General features: G+C 42.8%; 1 protein-coding gene across 1 annotated transcript; it reads right to left on the bottom strand.

Annotated features, from left to right (window-relative positions):
* Positions 1-4,792: 4,792 nt before the first annotated feature.
* Positions 4,793-17,588, bottom strand: LOC129867473 (protein ANKUB1-like). Its single transcript, XM_055940909.1, has 6 exons — positions 17,499-17,588; positions 16,154-16,297; positions 8,988-9,198; positions 8,680-8,794; positions 6,268-7,209; positions 4,793-5,581 (listed from the first exon to the last, which is right to left on the bottom strand). Exons 1-6 carry the CDS (start codon positions 17,586-17,588, stop codon positions 5,500-5,502), a joined length of 1,584 nt encoding a protein of 527 aa, XP_055796884.1. The 3' UTR covers positions 4,793-5,499.
* Between the last annotated feature and the right edge of the window lie 6,075 nt (positions 17,589-23,663).

The following is a 23,663-nucleotide window of genomic DNA, read 5'->3' on the forward strand; positions in this document are numbered from 1 at the left end:
CAAGGGCTTCATAAAACAGTTATATTTATTTTTGTATTTTCAAAAGACAGCAAATAGCCAATCAAATATCAACATAAGTGAAATGAAAGACAGATTTAATTTTCAGTGAATAATTGTCTTGTCCAGTGAGCAACTCAATGACAGTGATTCAATGACATCATTAGATCAACTCCAAGAAGCATCTTCAACTTTCACCTGACAACCCATTGGTTGTTCCGGAGTTCCAAATTAAGCAGCAGCAGCTGAAAAGATGAGCTCCTACAAATATTGAAATTTAAATGTTTTTTTAGAGTAAAGTACATCGAAAAAAATCAAAAGAAAACTGCAAACTGAATAGGAGACCAAACAAGCAGCAAACAAAGAAGAAAGGCTTTTGAATAAGTAACAATTTTTTCATAAAATTATATCGTTTTCTTAGCTAGCTAAGTTGTTTACCTGTTGCTAGGCAGTTGCTAGGGACATTCCTGGAAGAAGCTAGCTAGCTAACAAGGAGTGTCTAGTTGGCAGAAGAGAAGAAGGGACAAAGAAGGGACAAAGTGGGACAAAATAAGGACAGAAGAAAAGGGAAAGGGGGGAAAAGGGACATTAAGGTGAAGCAGTCCTCTAAAGACACAAAAGACAATAATACAAGAAACAACACTTCTATTGCCTCTCCCTCTACGATACGCACTTCCGGGTTGGAGTGAGTAGTTGCATTCCGCTTTGCTCCACAGGTAGTATAACATTTCATTTCATTACAGTACAACAGTTTGATTTGTTTGATCTTAGCTGGCTACATAGCCGTCTTTGTATCCAAGATAATTGTGTAGTCTAGAGTAATTGTCGAGGTTACCTAGCCAGTTAGAGGTTACCTAGCCAGCTACACTTTCAAACAAAGTCAACAACGCAGCCACTGCTAGCTAGCCTATTTCACCAGCCAGCAGTACTATATCATTTTAGTCAATAAGATTTTTTGCAACGTAAGCTTAACTTTCTGAACATTCGAGACGTTTAGTCCACTTGTCATTCCAATCTCCTTTGCATTAGCGTAGCCTCTTCTGTAGCCTGTCAACTATGTGTCTGTCTATCCCTGTTCTCTCCTCTCTGCACAGACCATACAAACGCTTCACACCGCGTGGCCGCTGCTACTCTAACCTGGTGGTCCCAGCGCGCACGACCCACGTGGAGTTCCAGGTCTCAGGCAGCCTCTGGAACTGCCGATCTGCGGCCAACAAGGCAGAGTTCATCTCAGCCTATGCTTCCCTCCAGTCCCTCGACTTCTTGGCACTGACGGAAACATGGATTACCACTGATAACACTGCTACTCCTACTGCTCTCTCCTCGTCTGCCCACGTGTTCTCGCACACCCCGAGAGCTTCTGGTCAGCGGGGTGGTGGCACTGGGATCCTCATCTCTCCCAAGTGGACATTCTCTCTTTCTCCCCTGACCCATCTGTCTATCGCCTCCTTTGAATTCCATGCTGTCACAGTTACCAGCCCTTTCAAGCTTAACATCCTTATCATTTATCGCCCTCCAGGTTCCCTTGGAGAGTTCATCAATGAGCTTGACGCCCTGATAAGTTCCTTTCCTGAGGATGGCTCACCTCTCACAGTTCTGGGTGACTTTAACCTCCCCATGTCTACCTTTGACTCATTCCTCTCTGCCTCCTTCTTTCCACTCCTCTCCTCTTTTGACCTCACCCTCTCACCTTCCCCCCCTACTCACAAGGCAGGCAATACGCTTGACCTCATCTTTACTAGATGCTGTTCTTCCACTAATCTCATTGCAACTCCCCTCCAAGTCTCCGACCACTACCTTGTGTCCTTTTCCCTCTCGCTCTCATCCAACACTTCCCACACTGCCCCTACTCGGATGGTATCGCGCCGTCCCAACCTTCGCTCTCTCTCCCCCGCTACTCTCTCCTCTTCCATCCTATCATCTCTTCCCTCTGCTCAAACCTTCTCCAACCTATCTCCTGATTCTGCCTCCTCAACCCTCCTCTCCTCCCTTTCTGCATCCTTTAACTCTCTATGTCCCCTATCCTCCAGGCCGGCTCGGTCCTCCCCTCCTGCTCCGTGGCTCGACGACTCATTGCGAGCTCACAGAACAGGGCTCCGGGCAGCCGAGCGGAAATGGAGGAAAACTCGCCTCCCTGCGGACCTGGCATCCTTTCACTCCCTCCTCTCTACCTTCTCCTCTTCTGTCTCTGCTGCTAAAGCCAATTTCTACCACTCTAAATTCCAAGCATCTGCCTCTAACCCTAGGAAGCTCTTTGCCACCTTCTCCTCCCTCCTGAATCCTCCTCCCCCTCCTCCCTCTCTGCTGATGACTTCGTCAACCATTTTGAAAAGAAGGTCGACGACATCCGATCCTCGTTTGCTAAGTCAAACGACACCGCTGGTTCTGCTCACACTGCCCTACCCTGTGCTTTGACCTCTTTCTCCCCTCTCTCTCCAGATGAAATCTCGCGTCTTGTGACGGCCGGCCGCCCAACAACTTGCCCGCTTGACCCTATCCCCTCCTCTCTTCTCCAGACCATTTCCGGAGACCTTCTCCCTTACCTCATCTCGCTCATCAACTCATCCTTGACCGCTGGCTACGTCCCTTCCGTCTTCAAGAGAGCGAGAGTTGCACCCCTTCTGAAAAAACCTACACTCGATCCCTCCGATGTCAACAACTACAGACCAGTATCCCTTCTTTCTTTTCTCTCCAAAACTCTTGAACGTGCCGTCCTTGGCCAGCTCTCCTGCTATCTCTCTCAGAATGACCTTCTTGATCCAAATCAGTCAGGTTTCAAGACTAGTCATTCAACTGAGACTGCTCTTCTCTGTGTCACGGAGGCGCTCCGCACTGCTAAAGCTAACTCTCTCTCCTCTGCTCTCATCCTTCTAGACCTATCGGCTGCCTTTGATACTGTGAACCATCAGATCCTCCTCTCCACCCTCTCCGAGCTGGGCATCTCCGGCGCGGCCCACGCTTGGATTGCGTCCTACCTGACAGGTCGCTCCTACCAGGTGGCGTGGCGAGAATCTGTCTCCGTACCACGTGCTCTCACCACTGGTGTCCCCCAGGGCTCTGTTCTAGGCCCTCTCCTATTCTCGCTATACACCAAGTCACTTGGCTCTGTCATATCCTCACATGGTCTCTCCTATCATTGCTATGCAGACGACACACAATTAATCTTCTCCTTTCCCCCCTCTGATAACCAGGTGGTGAATCGCATCTCTGCATGTCTGGCAGACATATCAGTGTGGATGACGGATCACCACCTCAAGCTGAACCTCGGCAAGACGGAGCTGCTCTTCCTCCCGGGGAAGGACTGCCCGTTCCATGATCTCGCCATCACGGTTGACAACTCCATTGTGTCCTCCTCCCAGAGCGCTAAGAACCTTGGCGTGATCCTGGACAACACCCTGTCGTTCTCAACTAACATCAAGGCGGTGACCCGTTCCTGTAGGTTCATGCTCTACAACATTCGCAGAGTACGACCCTGCCTCACGCAGGAAGCGGCGCAGGTCCTAATCCAGGCACTTGTCATCTCCCGTCTGGATTACTGCAACTCGCTGTTGGCTGGGCTCCCTGCCTGTGCCATTAAACCCCTACAACTCATTCAGAACGCCGCAGCCCGTCTGGTGTTCAACTTTCCCAAGTTCTCTCACGTCACCCCGCTCCTCCGCTCTCTCCACTGGCTTCCAGTTGAAGCTCGCATCCGCTACAAGACCATGGTGCTTGCCTACGGAGCTGTGAGGGGAACGGCACCTCCGTACCTTCAGGCTCTGATCAGGCCCTACACCCAAACAAGGGCACTGCGTTCATCCACCTCTGGCCTGCTCGCCTCCCTACCTCTGAGGAAGTACAGTTCCCGCTCAGCCCAGTCAAAACTGTTCGCTGCTCTGGCACCCCAATGGTGGAACAAACTCCCTCATGACGCCAGGTCAGCGGAGTCAATCACCACCTTCCGGAGACACCTGAAACTCCACCTCTTTAAGGAATACCTAGGATAGGATAAAGTAATCCTTCTAACCCCCCCCCTTAAAAGAGTTAGATGCACTATTGTAAAGTGGTTGTTCCACTGGATATCATAAGGTGAATGCACCAATTTGTAAGTCGCTCTGGATAAGAGCGTCTGCTAAATGACTTAAATGTAAATGTTAAGACACATACACTAACCAAGTGTTTCTTACCTATCAAGAAGTTTGAGATCAGAAGCTTCTTCATTACCCCAGAAATGGAAAGGCTTTGAGACAAAGACAATCAACTGACAAGATAATGCACATACACTAACCCGGATGTTCTACTTGCCCCACTGAGTTACAGCAAAGTTATCATTTATGCATGGGTCCACGATCCACTCATAGCTCTCACAGCTATCTGACAGTTCTCAGAATACCAAGGAAGAAGTGTGTGATATTGGATTTTGTATCCTTCCCACTCCAAGTGATTGGGAGTCCCATAGGGTGCCGCATAATTGGCCCAGCGTCGTCCGGGTTTGGCCATCATTGTAAATAAGAATTTGTTCTTAACTGACTTGTCTAGTTAAATAAAGGCGAAATAATAAACTATTTAAGTTGTCTGCTATGTTGCTGTGTAAATCCACACACTGCAGGGGAATGATGACACATGCTGTGCTAACACATCGTTACAGTAGTTGTCAGCTTTGTAACGTAAATAAAGAGTTTGTCAAATACTCTGAAATACAGTATGTATTATTTTCCCAAAATGCCATTATTTCATGTCTTGTGGTATTTTTTTCTCCCAAAATAGCACTTTATTTTCCTTATGTAACAGATGTATTATTTTGACATTGCACAGACTCATTTATGAGCAATTATGATCCACATCTTAATAAATAGTTTTAAGGCAGCAGTGTTCATTCTGTGTATTTTACATTGATTTCAACCACTATACATCTTCATCAGCAAGTCAGGATTTCTAAGGACAAAAACTAGTAGTAAGTGGGGGGGTTTGGAGCCTCAATTTGACCCATGTCAAACACTTACAATCACATACAGTACAACCACATACATTCATTCAACTGAATGATTCTAGAATAAAGTCTAGAATAATAATTCCATTCACATTTGGCTACTACAAATAGCCAGTGAAATATGATACGTTTTTGTTACTTGAGAATACGAATGACTGAGAATCCACTGCCTGCCGTTATAAACTGTCTACACACAAATCAAACACAGTATTGACTATATCTATAAGCCTCATCAAAAGGAACTAAATTCTTCGTCGTCCACATTGTTTCAGGCATCATCTGTTCCAAAGTCTCATCTTGTTCACTGTATTTTCCTCCCTTGTTAGTGACAATACAGGTACTTTGTGAGGTACCAGTTAGTGCAGTTGATCTCTGGATCGTGTTCATGAGGGCACACAATGGAAAACGTAAAAAAATATATATATGTTTTTCCCGAACAGAAAACTTAAATAAGAGTTCCTTTTTGGACAAGTCCAGGTTGTCCCTCCTTGTTTCAGTATGTTTAATCTGCCTAATGACCAGGATCCTGGTGTCTACCCAATGTGCTGAGCACTCCTCCTGGCCAGAGTCCGTGCTACATTCAGCTGCTGCAGCCATGGTCTCTGTGTGAAGGCACTGTTAGAGAGTCAATCAACCAGAACAAGGTTAGGAGACCAAATGTGTGGTCTATCATTGTGAAATACTGTATATGTGATGGCCTCAATACATTAATGAAGCTCCCTTACATCCTATCCTCTCCCCATACTGACACTATATACCTTCTAAGCATGATAGTTGGCTCATGATTTGTTTCAGGACTTGTTAGGGTAAACCAATAACAGCTTCTAACCCCAAGCCATAAGTAAGCATTTCACGGAAAGGTCTACACTTGTTGTATTCAGCGCATGTGACAAATAAAGTTTGAGTTGATTTGACTATATACCTACTTAGCAAGATGGTTGGCTCAGGGTTCGTTTTTACTGAAATCTATTCAGGGAGGATAAGGGTATATCATAGGCAGTGATGAAGTGATAAAAACATTGACTGGTAAATGCTGATTGCCGTTCAGGATTAAAGAAGTAACGCTCCCTATGCTTTCAATGCATCTTCCACAAAAGGTGGGTAAATGCTTGCGCAAAATAAAAAGTGTGTAAACAGCTTTTACATGTGTCCCCCCCCCCACCACTGATTATAGGAGGCTTCTTCTGACAGTATGCACACCTTTCATAGGAAACATACAGCGAAATAGTCATTAAAAGCGTAGCGGTGAAATAACACTGTAATTTCACCTGTAAATCACTGTCATTTAAAGTTGGACTAACCTGGCCAAGGCCAAACAGTATATGGCGTTTTCTCTGGGTGTGCGGTTGCAGTGGAGAGAAAAGGACTCCAGTGAGGTGGTGAGGATCTGGGCGGAGTTTGGCGAGGCAGAAGCAAACACAGGTCTGAGATTGGTGTCTCTGGAAATGGGCGGGAGCGGGACTCTGCTCCTCCATTGGTTGCTGTTCTGATCCCCACTCTCATCCTCCTCACATCCCTTCCCTCCACATCCCCTCTTCTTCCCTCTCTTCTTCTCTCTTTCATCCCTCGTGGCCACAGGGTGTAGCTTTGGTAGTTGAAGAGGTGCATGCTGGGATGACAAGGCGCGGAGCATGCAGGATACATGAGACGGGCAGTTGATGGGGGTCAAAGGTTGAGAGGCTTTGGACGTCACCCTGAAACCCGCCTTGGCCTCACTCCTCCTGGGCTTGGAGGACATCTTGGGGAGGGTGAAGCCGTCCACCAGGACCGTGTCGCCCACCCTGGTCCTGAACGGAGCCCTGTTGAGGCCGATGCAGTGCCTGGATGCTGCCCTCCTCTGCCCCAGCCTCACCCAGCGCTTTATCTGGACGTATGTCCGCATGGGCAGAGCCATACCTGGGAGGACCACCACAGAGCACAGCTTGGTGGCCAGGTGACGCACACACTCCCTGTGGCCGTGCTGGAGGGCGATCCTCAGGGGGTCACGACCCTGGGGATCCCGACAGGCAAGGGTCAGAACGCTGCTGGCGATAAAGAGTTTGAGGATGGTGAGCTGGCCGCGCTCGATGGAGGCGACTGCGGGACACTTGGCGGCGTCAGGGTGGGCCATCTGGTGGCACCACTCACGGTAAGGGTGTACCCCCACCGGCTCAATGGCACGCACCCCCCTCTCCAGCAGCCAGCCGGCCAGGTCCAGGTGGCCCAGAGAAGCAGCGATGTAGAGTGCCACCCGGAGCTGGAACCTGGAATAATACAGAATCAATGTATTTATAACACGTTTCATTTTTTTTTGTCAAGTTCACAAGATACAGCAGGTTATAAAACAGTACAGTAAAATGCTTACTTGCAAGCTCTTTCCCACAATGCAGTGTTAAATATCAGGGTAAGAGAAAAAACATATAAAGGAAAAAAAACACGAGAATATAAGCTATATACAGAGTCAGTACCATCATTGTAAGCTATATACAGAGTCAGTACCATCATTGTAAGCTATATACAGAGTCAGTACCATCATTGTAAGCTATATACAGAGTCAGTACAATCATTGTAAGCTATATACAGAGTCAGTACCATTATTGTAAGCTATATACAGAGTCAGTACCATCATTGTAAGCTATATACAGAGTCAGTACCATTATTGTAAGCTATATACAGAGTCAGTACCATCATTGTAAGCTATATACAGAGTCAGTACCATCATTGTAAGCTATATACAGAGTCAGTACCATCATTGTAAGCTATATACAGAGTCAGTACCATTATTGTAAGCTATATACAGAGTCAGTACCATCATTGTAAGCTATATACAGAGTCAGTACCATCATTGTAAGCTATATACAGAGTCAGTACAATCATTGTAAGCTATATACAGAGTCAGTACCATTATTGTAAGCTATATACAGAGTCAGTACCATCATTGTAAGCTATATACAGAGTCAGTACCATTATTGTAAGCTATATACAGAGTCAGTACCATCATTGTAAGCTATATACAGAGTCAGTACCATCATTGTAAGCTATATACAGAGTCAGTACCATCATTGTAAGCTATATACAGAGTCAGTACCATTATTGTAAGCTATATACAGAGTCAGTACCATCATTGTAAGCTATATACAGAGTCAGTACCATCATTGTAAGCTATATACAGAGTCAGTACCATCATTGTAAGCTATATACAGAGTCAGTACCATCATTGTAAGCTATATACAGAGTCAGTACCATCATTGTAAGCTATATACAGAGTCAGTACCATCATTGTAAGCTATATACAGAGTCAGTACCATTATTGTAAGCTATATACAGAGTCAGTACCATCATTGTAAGCTATATACAGAGTCAGTACCATCATTGTAAGCTATATACAGAGTCAGTACCATCATTGTAAGCTATATACAGAGTCAGTACCATTATTGTAAGCTATATACAGAGTCAGTACCATTATTGTAAGCTATATACAGAGTCAGTACCATCATTGTAAGCTATATACAGAGGCAGCACCATCATTGTAAGCTATATACAGAGTCAGTACCATCATTGTAAGCTGTATACAGAGTCAGTACCATCATTGTAAGCTATATACAGAGTCAGTACCATTATTGTAAGCTGTATACAGAGTCAGTACCATTATTGTAAGCTATATACAGGGTCAGTACCATCCCTGTTGATAATAAGTCTATCATACAGTTCAGTGTGTAGATGTGTATTCTGACCTCATCACAGGTCTCTTCCTAGACAGGTGTCGTTGGACGGTCAGTCTGTGTCCCAGGAAACAGCCTCTGAGTAACTCCGCCCACCCATCCCAGGTGTCCAACCGTAGAGTAGCCCCTGGGAGACAGAGACATATGCAGGTTGTCCTCCTGGTTGCCATGAACCAAGAATGTGTTCCATACAGTCCATTTGCCTCTATGTTACATCCATAAGGTGTTGAGACTTTTTTTTTGCATTGCTGGAACTTCCCCCCCCCCCACACACACACACAGCAGACGACCATTGACCTACTGCACAAGGAAGGCCATACCCAGGTCAATGGCGTAGTCGTGGAGCCGGTTGCAGTCGTAGAGTTGCAGGCCGGTGGGAGAGCTCAGTCTGAAGGAGCTGACGGGAAGCCCACACTGCTGGGACACCAGGGTCATGAGCCTGGCCACAGACGTACTCAGGAGAAACACAGTGCCCAAGACTGAGAGGGTCTCCCCCGTCACGGCACTGAACACACGCACCACCGGCTCCTGCTGAAGTATAAGACCATGGACATACAGTAAATTCACTTGTTTTACATAAATACCTACGTTGTGTTTATACACCGAGTAAACAAAACATTATGAACACCTGCTCTTTCCATGACATAGACTGACCAGGTGAATTCTATGATCCCTTAATGATGTCACTTGTTAAATCCACTTCAATCAGTGTAGATGAAGGGGAGCGGACAGGTTAAAGAAATATTTTTAAGCCAATGACAATTGAGACATGGATTGTGTGTGTGTGCCATTCAGAGGGTGAATGGGCAAGACAAAATATTTAATTGCCTTTGAACAGAGTATGATAATAGGTGCCAGGCGCACCGGTTTGTGTCAAGAACTGCAATGCTGCTGGGTTTTTCACACTCAACAGTTTCCCGTGTGTATCAAGAACGGTCCACCACCCAAAGAACATCCAGCCAACTTGGCACAACTGTTGGAAGCATTGGAGTCAACATGGGCCAGCATCCCTGTGGAACGCTTTCGACACCTTGTAGAGCATGCCCCAACGAATTGAGGCTATTCTGATGGCAAAAGGCGGGGTGCAACTCAATATTAGTAAGGTGTTTCTAATGTTTGGTACACTCAGTATATATAAGTTAGGAGTCATTTAATTACAGGGATAAGATGAAGTGGCTCCTTTGCACTGATCTAAGGTCTTGTTTGTGTTTTTACTGCTAATAGTAAAGGTTAGGATTTGGTGAGGGTAAACTGATCCTAGATCTGTGCCCAAGGGCAATTTCTATCCAGAGACAAATCAAAGGTCCATGCTATTTAAACTTGTGATCTACCACCATCTCGTGGCTCAAACTTGTAAACACTTGTAACAACATTTTCTAATTCATGTATTGTACTGAGTTTTGTCCTATCATATTGAACACTAATCTGGGTGCAGATTAAATTGTTAACAGAAATATTATGAATATGTATTTCAATGAACACAAAGGGTATATGGCCTCTACTACTATATGGCCTGCTGTACTCCGCTGTACTCTACTGTACCGTACACCACTGGGTATACAGACTCTTCAGCTACTGTTAGCGAACACCAGACTAAGGTCGAGGCGATTACATGGGGAAAAGTTATATGACTGTAAGGGTGTTTGGTACAAAGGCAACACTACATTAGGCCACATTTCAGCTTTATCCCAGGTCAACCATACAATACTATAGATTTCCACTCTAGTCAACCAGCAAGAGGGAGAGACAGACAGAAGGTCTGGCTTTGACTATGTCAATGATGGGATGTGTAAGTAAGGAACACAAATAAACGTTATTCTGATGGTTAAATGTGTACTTTGACACACAACCACTCTCCTTTGTTAGCAAATCTTCCACAGATCTTTGGGTAACAGAGTGAGTTCTGTCCCTGTTCAGCTCTGGACATGTACTCAGGGACCTCTGTACAACAACACTTCACACTCACGAAGCAGTTTCCTTACTAACCAATCACTCTCCCATAACCATGGTCTCGGTATAAAGCAGTGTCCTTACTAACCAATCACTCTACCATAACCATGGTCTCGGTATAAAGCAGTGTCCTTACTAACCAATCACTCTACCATAACCATGGTCTCGGTATAAAACAGTGTCCTTACTAACCAATCACTCTACCATAACCATGGTCTCGGTATAAAGCAGTGTCCTTACTAACCAATCACTCTACCATAACCATGGTCTCGGTATAAAGCAGTGTCCTTACTAACCAATCACTCTACCATAACCATGGTCTCGGTATAAAGCAGTGTCCTTACTAACCAATCACTCTACCATAACCATGGTCTCTTCGTATAAAGCAGTTTCCTTACTAACCAATCACTCTACCATAACCATGGTCTCGGTATAAAGCAGTGTCTTTACTAACCAATCACTCTACCATAACCATGGTCTCGGTATAAAGCAGTGTCCTTACTAACCAATCACTCTACCATAACCATGGTCTTGGTTGAGAAAGGGCAACATTACTTTAAGTCTCAAGCAGGGTGACCTCAACATACCATATATCACCACACTATATATCACCATACCAGTGGCTTGCAAAAGTATTCATCCCCACTACAACTTCCCCCCCATTTTATCTATTTTGTTGCCTTACAACCTGGAATTAAAATTGATTTTTGGGGCGTTTGTATCTGTAACAGTCCTGACCTGTTTTATGTTGTTTTTTATGTGTTTTGGGTGGGCAGTCTATGTTATCTGTTTCTATGTTGGTTTTGGGTTACCTGGTATGGCTCTTGATTAGAGGCAGGTGGTTTGCGTTTTCCTCTAATTAAGAGTCATATTTAGGTAGGGCGTTCTCACTGTTTGTTTGTGGGTGATTGTCTCCTGTGTTTGTGTATGTCGTTGCGCCACACGGGACTGGTTTCGGTTTGTTTGTTAAGTGTCATTTATGTGTAGGCTTTTTCCCTGTTCGTGCGTTCTCGTGTGTTATGTGAGTCCGTCGTTCAGATCTGTTCTACACCGTTTATTTGTTTTGTTAGTGTATAGTCAAGTTCGTGTTTTTTTCGTCTTGTCATTAAATTCATTATGTATTCAAACTCCACTGCGCCTTGGTTCAATCCCTGCTCCTCTTCGGATGAAGAAGAGGAGGACAGCCGTTACAGTATCATTTGATTTACACAACATGCCTACCACTTTAAAGATGCAAAATATTTTTTATTGTGAAACAAACAAGAAATAAGACAACAAAAAACGGAAAACTTGAGCATGCATAACTATTCACCCCCCCCCCCCCCCCCCAAACATCACTGCTCTAGAGGAGATCTGCATGGCGGAATGGGCCAAAATACCAGCAACAGTGTGTGAAAACCTTGTGAAGACTTACAGAAAACGTTTGACCACTGTCATTGCCAACAAAGGGTATATAACAAAGTAATGAGATAAACTTTTGTTATTGACCAAATACTTATTTTCCACCATAATTTGCAAATAAATTCATTAAAAATCCTACAATGTGATTTTCTGGATTTTTGAAGTTGAAGTGTACCTCTGATGAAAATTACAGGCCTCTCTCCTCTTTTTAAGTGGGAGAACTTGCACAATTGGTGGCTGACTAAATACTTTTTTGCCCCACTGTATATCACCATACTATATATCACCATACTATATATATATATATAACCATACTATATATATATATCACCATGCTATATATCACCATACTATATATATATCACCATGCTATATATATATCAGTACACCATACTATATATATATCAGTACACCCTACTATATATATATCAGTACACCCTACTATATATATATATCAGTACACCCTACTATATATATATATATATATATATATATATACCACACTATATATATTATCATACTATATATCACCATACTATATATATCACCACACTATATATCACCATGCTATATATATATATCACCATGCTATATATCACCATACTATATATATATATGTATATATCACCATACTATATATATATCACCATACTATATATATATATATAACCATACTATATATCACCATACTATATATCACCATACTATATATCACCACACTATATATCACCATACTATATATCACCATACTATATATCACCACACTATATATCACCATACTATATATCACCACACTATATATATATATCACCATGCTATATATCACAATACTATATATCACCATGCTATATATATATATCACCATACTATATATCACCACACTATATATCACCATACTATATATCACCATACTATATATCACCACACTATATATCACCATACTATATATCACCACACTATATATCACCATACTATATATCACCATACTATATATCACCACACTATATATCACCATACTATATATCACCACACTATATATCACCATACTATATATCACCATACTATATATCACCATACTATATATCACCACACTATATATCACCATACTATATATCACCACACTATATATCACCATACTATATATCACCATACTATATATCACCACACTATATATCACCATACTATATATCACCATACTATATATCACCATGCTATATATATATATATCACCACACTATATATCACCATAATATATACCACCACACAATATATCTGTCACGCCCTGGCCTTAGTATTCTTTGTTTTCTTAATTATTTTAGTTAGGTCAGGGTGTGACATGGGTAATTTATGTGGGTTTTGTAGTGTCTAGGGTGGTTGTAAGGTTTAGGGGGTTTATTTAGAGTAATTGGGTTTATGTTTAGTATAGTTGTCTAGCTGTGTCTATGGTGGAGTGTAGGTGTTTAGGAAAGTCTATGGTTGCCTGAATTGGGTCTCAATTAGAGACAGCTGGTTATTGTTGTCTCTGATTGGGAGCCATATTTAAGGTAACCATAGGCTTTAGCTGTTGGTGGGGAATTCTGTCACGATCGTCAAAGGGACTGAGTGAGGACCAAGGCGCAGCGCGTGAAAAGAACATCTTCTTTTATTATTTAAAGAAGGAACAAACAAAACAAAACAACAAACAGACGACCGTGAAGCTATAAATACAAAATGGTGCTGACACTGACCATTACACAATGACATAGACAATTCCCCACAAACAGCTAAAGCCTATGGTTACCTTAAATATGGCTCCCAATCAGAGACAACAATAACCAGCTGTCTCTAATTGAGACGCAATTCAGGCAACCATAGACTTTCCTAAACACCTACACTCAACCATAGACACAGCTAGACTACTATACTAAACATAAACCCAACTACTCTAATAAACCCCCTAAACCTTACAACCACCCTAGACACTACAAAACCCACATACATTCCCCATGTCACACCCTGACCTAACTAAAATAATTAAGAAAACAAAGAATACTAAGGCCAGGGCGTGACAATATCACCATGCTATATATCACCATACCACATATATAGATATATATATCACCATACTATATATATATATATATCACCACACTATATATCACCACACTATATATCACCACACTATATATCACCACACTATATACCACCACACTATATATCACCACACTATATACCACCACACTATATACCACCACACTATATATCACCACACTATATATCACCACACTATATATCACCACACTATATATCACCACACTATATACCACCACACTATATATCACCATACCATATATATATATATATATATATATATATATATATCACCATACTATATATATATCACCACACTATATATCACCACACTATATATCACCATGCTATATATACACTGCTCAAAAAAATAAAGGGAACACTTAAACAACACAATGTAACTCCAAGTCAATCACACTTCTGTGAAATCAAACTGTCCACTTAGGAAGCAGCACTGATTGACAATAAATGTCACATGCTGTTGTGCAAATGGAATAGACAAAAGGTGGAAATTATAGGCAATTAGCAAGACACCCCCCAAAACAGGAGTGATTCTGCAGGTGGTGACCACAGACCACTTCTCAGTTCCTATGCTTCCTGGCTGATGTTTTGGTCACTTTTGAATGCTGGCGGTGCTCTCACTCTAGTGGTAGCATGAGACGGAGTCTACAACCCACACAAGTGGCTCAGGTAGTGCAGCTCATCCAGGATGGCACATCAATGCGAGCTGTGGCAAAAAGGTTTGCTGTGTCTGTCAGCGTAGTGTCCAGAGCATGCAGGCGCTACCAGGAGACAGGCCAGTACATCAGGAGACGTGGAGGAGGCCGTAGGAGGGCAACAACCCAGCAGCAGGACCGGTACCTCCGCCTTAGTGCAAGGAGGTGCACTGCCAGAGCCCTGCAAAATGACCTCCAGCAGGCCACAAATGTGCATGTGTCAGCATATGGTCTCACAAGGGGTTTGAGGATCTCATCTCGGTACCTAATGGCAGTCAGGCTACCTCTGGCGAGCACATGGAGGGCTGTGCGGCCCCACAAAGAAATGCCACCCTACACAATGACTGACCCATCGCCAAACCGGTCATGCTGGAGGATGTTGCAGGGAGCAGAACGTTCTCCACAGCGTCTCCAGACTCTGTCATGTCTGTCACATGTGCTCATGTGCTCAGTGTGAACCTGCTTTCATCTGTGAAGAGCACAGGGCGCCAGTGGCGAATTTGCCAATCTTGGTGTTCTCTGGCAAATGCCAAACGTCCTGCACAGTGTTGGGCTGTAAGCACAACCCCCACCTGTGGACGTCGGGCCCTCATACCACCCTCATGGAGTCTGTTTCTGACCGTTTGAGCAGACACATGCACATTTGTGGCCTGCTAGAGGTCATTTTGCAGGGCTCTGGCAGTGCTCCTCCTGCTCCTCCTTGCACAAAGGCGGAGGTAGCGGTCCTGCTGCTGGGTTGTTGCCCTCCTACGGCCTCCTCCACGTCTCCTGATGTACTGGCCTGTCTTCTGGTAGCGCCTCCATGCTCTGGACACTATGCTGACAGACACAGCAAACCTTTTTGCCACAGCTCGCATTGATGTGCCATCCTGGATGAACTGCACTACCTGAGCCACTTGTGTGGGTTGTAGACTCCGTCTCATGCTACCACTAGAGTGAGAGCACTGCCAGCATTCAAAAGTGACCAAAACATCAGCCAGGAAGCATAGGAACTGAGAAGTGGTCTGTGGTCACCACCTGCAGAATCACTCCTGTTTTGGGGGGTGTCTTGCTAATTGCCTATAATTTCCACCTTTTGTCTATTCCATTTGCACAACAGCATGTGACATTTATTGTCAATCAGTTTTGCTTCCTAAGTGGACAGTTTGATTTCACAGAAGTGTGATTGACTTGGAGTTACATTGTGTAGTTTGTGTTCCCTTTATTTTTTTGAGCAGTGTATATATATATCACCACATATATCTATATCTGAAACACTTTACGTAAATGATAGTAGGAAGAAAAAATGTTTCAATCAATAGCCAGCACACTCTGATATGCATTTTCAAGCACGGGTGTCCGGCTGGTACCTTCAGCAGGCAGCAGATGACACTGCTAGGGGTGATGCCAACGTCTGTCAGGACCCAGCTGTCCAGAAGGATGGCACCAGCATAGCTCAGCTCCAGGAAGTGCCTCACCTGCTTGTCGTCTGACAGTTGCACATGGAAGTAATCCTGCCAGAGGAAGAAGATTGGAAACACGGAGCCGTAATTGAGTGTCCCATACAATCAGAGTGAGAGGGCTCAACCCTGATGGAGCCGTAATGGAGGGTGTCCCACACAGACAGAACCACTGGGTGTTCCACCCAGACAGATGTCAATTGATGATTTACCATATAAAGAGAGACATAATTGTGTACAAATAAGAAATAAGGCACAACGCAACGCAGAGGTGTATTGGCCATATACCACAAACCCCCAAGGTGACTTATTTTTTTTACCCAATTGGTAGTTACAGTCTTGTCCCATCACTACAACTCCCATATGGACTTGGGAGAGGCGAGGGCCAAGAGCCAAGCCACACTGCCCGCTTAGCCTGGAAGCCAGCCGAACCAATGTGTCAGAGGAAACACTGTACACCTGGCGACTGTGTCAGTGTGCATTGCGCCCAGCCCACCACAGGAGTCGCTAGTGCGCAATGGGACAAGAACATCCCTGCCGGCCAAACCCTCCCCTGACCCGGATGACCCCGGGCCAATTGTGCGCCGGCCCTTAGGTCTCCCGGACGCGGTCGGCTGCGACAGAGCCTGGACTTGAACTAGGATCTCTAGTGGCACAGCTAGTACTACAATGCAGTGCCTTAGACCACTGCGCCACTCGGGAAGCCCGAGGTGCCTTATTGCTATTATAAACTGGTTACCAATGTAATTAGAGCAGTAAAAATGTATGTTTTGTCATACCAGTGAAATACCACGGCTGTTAGCCAATCAGCATTCAGGGCACGAACCACCCAGTTTATAATAGTAAAATAGACAACAAAATCTAAATAAACATTGTTGATTATCATAATTTCAATCCCATCACATAACCATGTCTCCGACTATAAGTACCATCACCCCATCACATAATCATGTCTGCTATTGTAAGTACCATCACCTCATCACATAACCATGTCTCCTACTGTAAGTACTATCACCCCATCACATAACCAAGTCTCCTACTGTAAGTACCATCATCTCATCACATAACCATGTCTCCTACTGCAAGTACTACTCACATACTTTACTAGACACCAGCCAAATGAACAAATTGTTTCTTAGAAACATCTTCATTTCCCATAGCTGTTCAGTCTACAAACAGAGAGAGGGGAGTAACACTGCTATATTACCTGGTGACTACAGTACTTAACAAGGGCCTCTTTTAGAGGTTTAATTACCTTGACCATCAGTTTTACGCTCCCCACGGTCTGGTCAGGAGAGATGTCAAAAGGCTCACAAGAACCATCGAAGGCGATGAAGACCCTCATGGCAGGATGCCCCTCTGCCCCTCTCCACCGCTCTAACCACAGAGTGCAGTGTGTGTGTGTGTAGTGTTGAAGTTTGTATCTAGGGTTTGTCTGAGGAGACCATTCTGGGGAGGGCCAGGGAGAGAAAGGAGACAGGGTGGCATTTGGTGGGTCTAAGGAAGTGCCAGGGTGGGAAGGGAGAGTGGGGGGGGGGGGGGGCTGAGAGAGGCAGGGGGGGGGGGGCATAGAGAAGGGTATGACAGATGGAGTTGTGTTCACGAGAGAAAGTGACAACACACACACACACACACACACACACACACACACACACACACACAGAGAGAGAGAGATAGAAGGAACAAAATACAAGTTATACCTTTGCAGGGCACACAGAAGCATGTGTCTACTTGCCCACTGATAAGCACAAAGATAGTAGACATAAAACTATGGGTCATGTGGCAATGTGATGATCCAAAAATAGTAAGTCCTGAATGATCCCTGGTCAAAAGTAGTGCATTACACAGGGAATAGGGTGTAAAGTACTTCAGAAAATACTATAAAGTACTACTTAAGTAGTTTTTTGGGGTATCTGCAACTTTTACTACACTACATTCCTAAAGAAAATAATGGACTTTTTACTCCATACATTTCCCCTGACACCCAAAAGTACTCGTTGCATTTTGAATGCTTAGCAGAACAGGAAAATTGTCAAATGTACATACTTAGCAAGAAAAAAATCCCTGGTCATCCCTACTGCCTCTGATCTGGCGGACTCACTAAACACAAACGCTTCGATTGTGAATTAGTGTTGGTGTGCCCCTGGCTATCCGTAAATTTTAAAAACATGAAAAATGTGCCGTCTGTTTGATTTATATTCGAAATTTTAAATGATTTATACCTTTACTTTTGATACTTAAGTATATTTTAGGAATTACATTTAGTTTTGATACTTTAGTATATTTAAAACCAAATACTTTTAGACTTTTACTCAAGTAGTATTTTACTGAGTTACTTTTACTTGAGTAATTTTCTATAAAGGTATCTTTCCTTTTACTCAAGTATGACAATTGGGTACTTTTCCCACCACTGCATACAGATACATTGTCTGGTGTTAAAGCACATATTTTAGATTATTCACAGCAGAGCAGGTGACTACAGTCAGCCTATAAAACATATCATTCAGATTATTCACATGATTCACTCACACACACCCCAAGGAACGTCCATAACAAAATCGCACCTACTAGATATCTCCATTCGTACAACCAGATCACACCACAGTGCAACATTGATACACCAGCCTTGTGTGATGACTTCAATTCCAGTTTCGTGCTATAAATGGATTAATTGATAACGTCACGGAAACAATGCGCACGCGACAGAAGTCAGTGAGTTGTTATGATTCTGCATGGCCAGATATCTACCAACACTGACACGAAACTGCCATGTGGGGAATAGTACGTGACTCGTTTCAGCTTGTTTCAAAGACAAACGATGCTATTTTCAGCTCGTTTCATCTTGTTTCAAAGACAAACTTTTCCATCTTAAAAAGATCATTTATTCAGCATACAAATTAACGTGATTTTCCACCTACCTTGCCTATAGTTGACTTAATTAAGAAGGCAGTTTTTTAAAAAAATATTTTGTTCCTTTAGGCCCTTAATAGTCACATTTTGTTACTGTTAGCATTCTCAGTAACTTAACAATCAACTGTAATTGTGCCTGTGTAACGGAACAGTGTTCTATTAGCATGTTGTTAACTAATACTTTGGTCATTGATTTTTTATTTGCATAGGAATGAGCTGAGAGCTTTTGTAACTACTGTTCACGATTGTTCCTTATTCCACTTGTATAATAATTATAAATCCATTTCTAAGTCCTATGTAACAACAATGTTGCTATTGTCGTAATCACATGTAATAAATAAGATATTGTCACGTACACCGGATAGGTACAGTGAAATGTGTTGTTTTAGACGGCGCCCCTGGAGCAAATTTAGGGTTAAGTGCCTTGCACAAGGACAAGTTGACAGATTTTTCACCTTGTCGGCTCGCGTATTCGAACCAGCGTCCTTTCAGTGACTGGCCCAACACTCTAACTGCTAGGCTACCTGTGGCCCATATGTATAAGAAACTTGATGTCAAGTGTTACTGTATTACGTTACGTCTCACTCATTATGAAAATGTTTTTCTTAGTCATTTTGAAACTACACAAGTGTCTAATTTAATGTTGAGATTGAGTCCATGGCCCTGACAAACTGCCGCTTATATCTAACTAAATGCCTGAAAGTGACAGTTTACTCAACATTGTCAGATGTTTCAGGCTTAAAAATATGTCCTATCATTTGGCGGTAATCGTCATCTAAAAATGATTAACCACCATTTAAAGTGATTATCCACCATAAAAAAATGATGAATCACCATTTAGAGTCATTGGTTTACATTTGTATTTTTAAATCTTCAATTATTAAGTATTTAATTCTACACTACATATTAAGATTCGTATCTGAAAGCCCTCAAAACCATATGCTAGCTGTTGTAGTTTTTGGATCTTCATAAAATATTTGGCAGTCATCGAATAAACATTTCTCTGTTTTTAAATAACGTGCATATTCAAATAGCCTACTTTCAAATATTATCTGTTTTTCTGAAACCTTTACTTGAATATCAAAAGGAAATAATTGCCTTTAGTTGATTCTCTACATTGGACTACCTCTAATATTTGAAAAGTTGGTATTTTCAAATAAACTAAATACAACAATTTTCTGCACAGGTCTGCTGTACTTCCATTATGTAGGTTTAGCTTCTATGCACATTGTTTTTCTCAAATGAGCTTCTTTTAAGCATTTAGTTAGACGCAGCATCCTCTTATTCAGGTAAACTCTCTTTCTTGAGGTAACAATGAGTTAAAGAAGGCAATTGAGGATTTCATGGTTGTGGGAGGGACTGCTTTGCTCTATATAGAGGTCATCTGGATGAGTTGTGTTTGGTTCCTATGGTAACATAGGCAGCAAATGGAACAATGATTAGAGATTGTTTTTTTTTCAGTTCACAAGATTCAATGGTGAACATGGGGAGAAAAGTGGGGCGAAGACACACAAAATAATGAATGGTCTGTCTACAGCTGGGCTCCAGTCTGGGTTTGCTTTCATGTTAGAACAGTGTGTCTGGTTCAATAGATCTCAGTAAAACCACTAGACAAATAACTGTAAAAAAAAAAAAGAGAAGACACTTTCAGAAAAACTTTACATCATTCAATGGTAGAACAATCCAAAGACACTTTTCATGTAGTAAAAGTAATAACGATTTTGGGGGACTCCAATAAGTCATTTTGTTAGGACCAAATGCAGATAATAAGTATACCCACATTGATCATCTCCATGCCATTCAGAAAATCTGCAATGCAGTATGCTGTCAAACTGAAAGATGTGTTGCTGCCAAACTGAAAGATGTGTTGTTGTCTAACTGAAAGATGTGTTGCTGTCTAACTGAAAGAAGTGTTGCTGTCTAACTGAAAGATGTGTTACTGCCAAACTGAAAGAAGTGTTGCTGTCTAACTGAAAGATGTGTTACTGCCAAACTGAAAGAAGTGTTGCTGTCTAACTGAAAGAAGTATTGCTGTCTAACTGAAAGATGTGTTGCTGCCAAACTGAAAGAAGTGTTGCTGTCTAACTGAAAGAAGTGTTGTTGCCTAACTGAAAGATGTGTTGCTGTCTAACTGAAAGATGTGTTGCTGCCAAACTGAAAGAAGTGTTGCTGTCTAACTGAAAGAAGTGTTGCTGCCAAACTGAAAGATGTGTTGCTGTCTAACTGAAAGATGTGTTGTTGCCTAACTGAAAGAAGTATTGCTGTCTAACTGAAAGATGTGTTGTTGCCTAACTGAAAGAAGTGTTGCTGTCTAACTGAAAGAAGTATTGCTGTCTAACTGAAAGATGTGTTGCTGCCAAACTGAAAGAAGTGTTGCTGTCTAACTGAAAGATGTGTTGCTGCCAAACTGAAAGATGTGTTGCTGCCAAACTGAAAGAAGTGTTGCTGTCTAACTGAAAGATGTGTTGCTGCCAAACTGAAAGATGTGTTGCTGTCTAACTGAAAGAAGTATTGCTGTCTAACTGAAAGATGTGTTGCTGCCAAACTGAAAGAAGTGTTGCTGTCTAACTGAAAGAAGTGTTGCTGTCTAACTGAAAGATGTGTTGCTGCCAAACTGAAAGAAGTGTTGCTGTCTAACTGAAAGATGTACTGCTTGCCAAAGGAATTTCCGTTTCCATCACATGATTGTTTGGTAGACTTTTACAATTACGTTGTAAAGTTTTACAGAGGACTCAACTAATTTGCATGTGACCTTTTAAAATAACTATCTGTCTCTGAGTGCTGGGAGCTGTGAAGGATTCTATCACATAAAGGCAAAACAGTTGTCGCTCCTAGCTCTTGAATCAATAATGGTGGTTTTCACCCAAGACCTTTGAATGTAGGTGGGGGAATTGATCGATGGGAGGATAGTCATATCCTCAAAAGAATGTAGGTCAGCAATCAGCTACTTATGCCATCAATAATAGTCCCACTCCAGTGGCGGTCGGTGACATTTAAGATGAGGGAGGACGATTATTTTTACTGTGAGCATGACCTTATATCTATTACAGTATATCTATTACAGTATATCTATTACAGTATACCGTATATCATTCACATTCCATTCACCCAGCTCAATGTAACAACGCTAAGCTCTTATTTTCCTTATATCTCATCATGAGGTTGCTACAACCTAGCCTATGAATAAAAGTTTACAACGTAGGTGCATAGGTCGAGAGAATTTTGTGGAGTCTAGGTGACAGACAGTGACAGATTCAATGCCGCCTTGCACACTCTTGCCTGCATCTAGTTGATATAGGTGCAAACGAGAGTTTCTACTGGGCAAATTCAGGTATGTTTATCCCCGTTTCGTTTCGTTTGCTTCCGTTTAAGAAACGTTTTTGCAGCAATGAGACAAGGACATCCGGCCAGCCAAACCCTCCCCTGAACCTGGACGACACTGAGCCAATTGTGCGGCGCCACATGGGTCTCCCGGTCGCGACCGGCTGCGACAGAGTCTGGACTCGCACCCAGAATCTCTAGTGGCACAGCTAGTACTGCGATGCAGTGCCTTAGACCAACGAGCCTGGACTCACACCCAGAATCTCTAGTGGCACAGCTAGCACTGCGATGCAGTGTCTTAGACCACTGAAACAGAGCCTGGACTAGCACCCAGCGTCTCTAGTGGCATAGCTAGCACTGTGATGCAGTGTCTTAGACCACTGGGCCACTTGTAAGGCATTCACTGTTGATTGTGGCCTGTGGAATGTTGTCCCACTCCTCTTCAATGGCTGTGTGAAGTTGCTGGACATTGGCGGGAACTGGATCAAGCTGTCATACATGTCGATCCAGAGCATCCCAAACATGCTCAATGGGTGACATGTCTGGTTAGTATGCAGGCCATTGAATAACTGGAAACATATGTGTACTGTCTTAATAAAGCACAATTTTCACACCATTTTAGTTTTTTATGACAATTTAGGTTGATGCACACCGCCTTAACCCAAGTATGTGCAACATCCTAAATTGTTGATTAAAGCTACTTAAGGAGGATAATAATTTATGTACTAGCCGGTCCACAGGGGATACGAGTGTATCAATCCAAGATGATAGCGCAGCTCTCACGCTCACTATCGACTGCCTAGGCTACCTTTCATTGCAGCTTTTTTTGTAATAAAAAACCTTAATCAAAGGCACTGGGTAAAGGTCAATTAATCCATGAATACGAATATAATTGTAGATATATGAATGACCCCATTTTCATGAATTGTATGATATAACCTTGACACCCATTCAGAAACTGTACGTGACTTGCACTAGGAAGTAGGTGGGACTTTCATAAGGTATAGAGCCTCACAGTGGAGGTGTCATAATACCCAGCAGTCAAACAGGGAAATGGTTCCAATAACTTTTCCACTATTCATTTGTCCCATAGGGGATTTTAGAATAAAAAAAAACTTTTTTTAACTAGGCAAGTCAGTTTAGAACAAATTCTTATTTTCAATGACGTCCTAGGAACAGTGGTTTAACT

Source organism: Salvelinus fontinalis, chromosome 12 (assembly GCF_029448725.1).
Source record: "Salvelinus fontinalis isolate EN_2023a chromosome 12, ASM2944872v1, whole genome shotgun sequence".
In the NCBI taxonomy this organism is placed as follows: Eukaryota; Metazoa; Chordata; class Actinopteri; order Salmoniformes; family Salmonidae; genus Salvelinus; species Salvelinus fontinalis.

Excerpts from the sequence above, each read along its gene's own strand:
- LOC129867473 (XM_055940909.1), bottom strand. The coding sequence starts at position 17,588 with ATGAGGGTCTTCATCGCCTTCGATGGTTCTTGTGAGCCTTTTGACATC. Across the intron at positions 16,298-17,498 it reads GCGTAAAACTGATGGTCAAG|GATTACTTCCATGTGCAACT; the intron begins GTAATTAAACCT and ends TTCCTCTGGCAG. Across the intron at positions 9,199-16,153 it reads TCATCTGCTGCCTGCTGAAG|CAGGAGCCGGTGGTGCGTGT; the intron begins GTACCAGCCGGA and ends CTTATACTTCAG.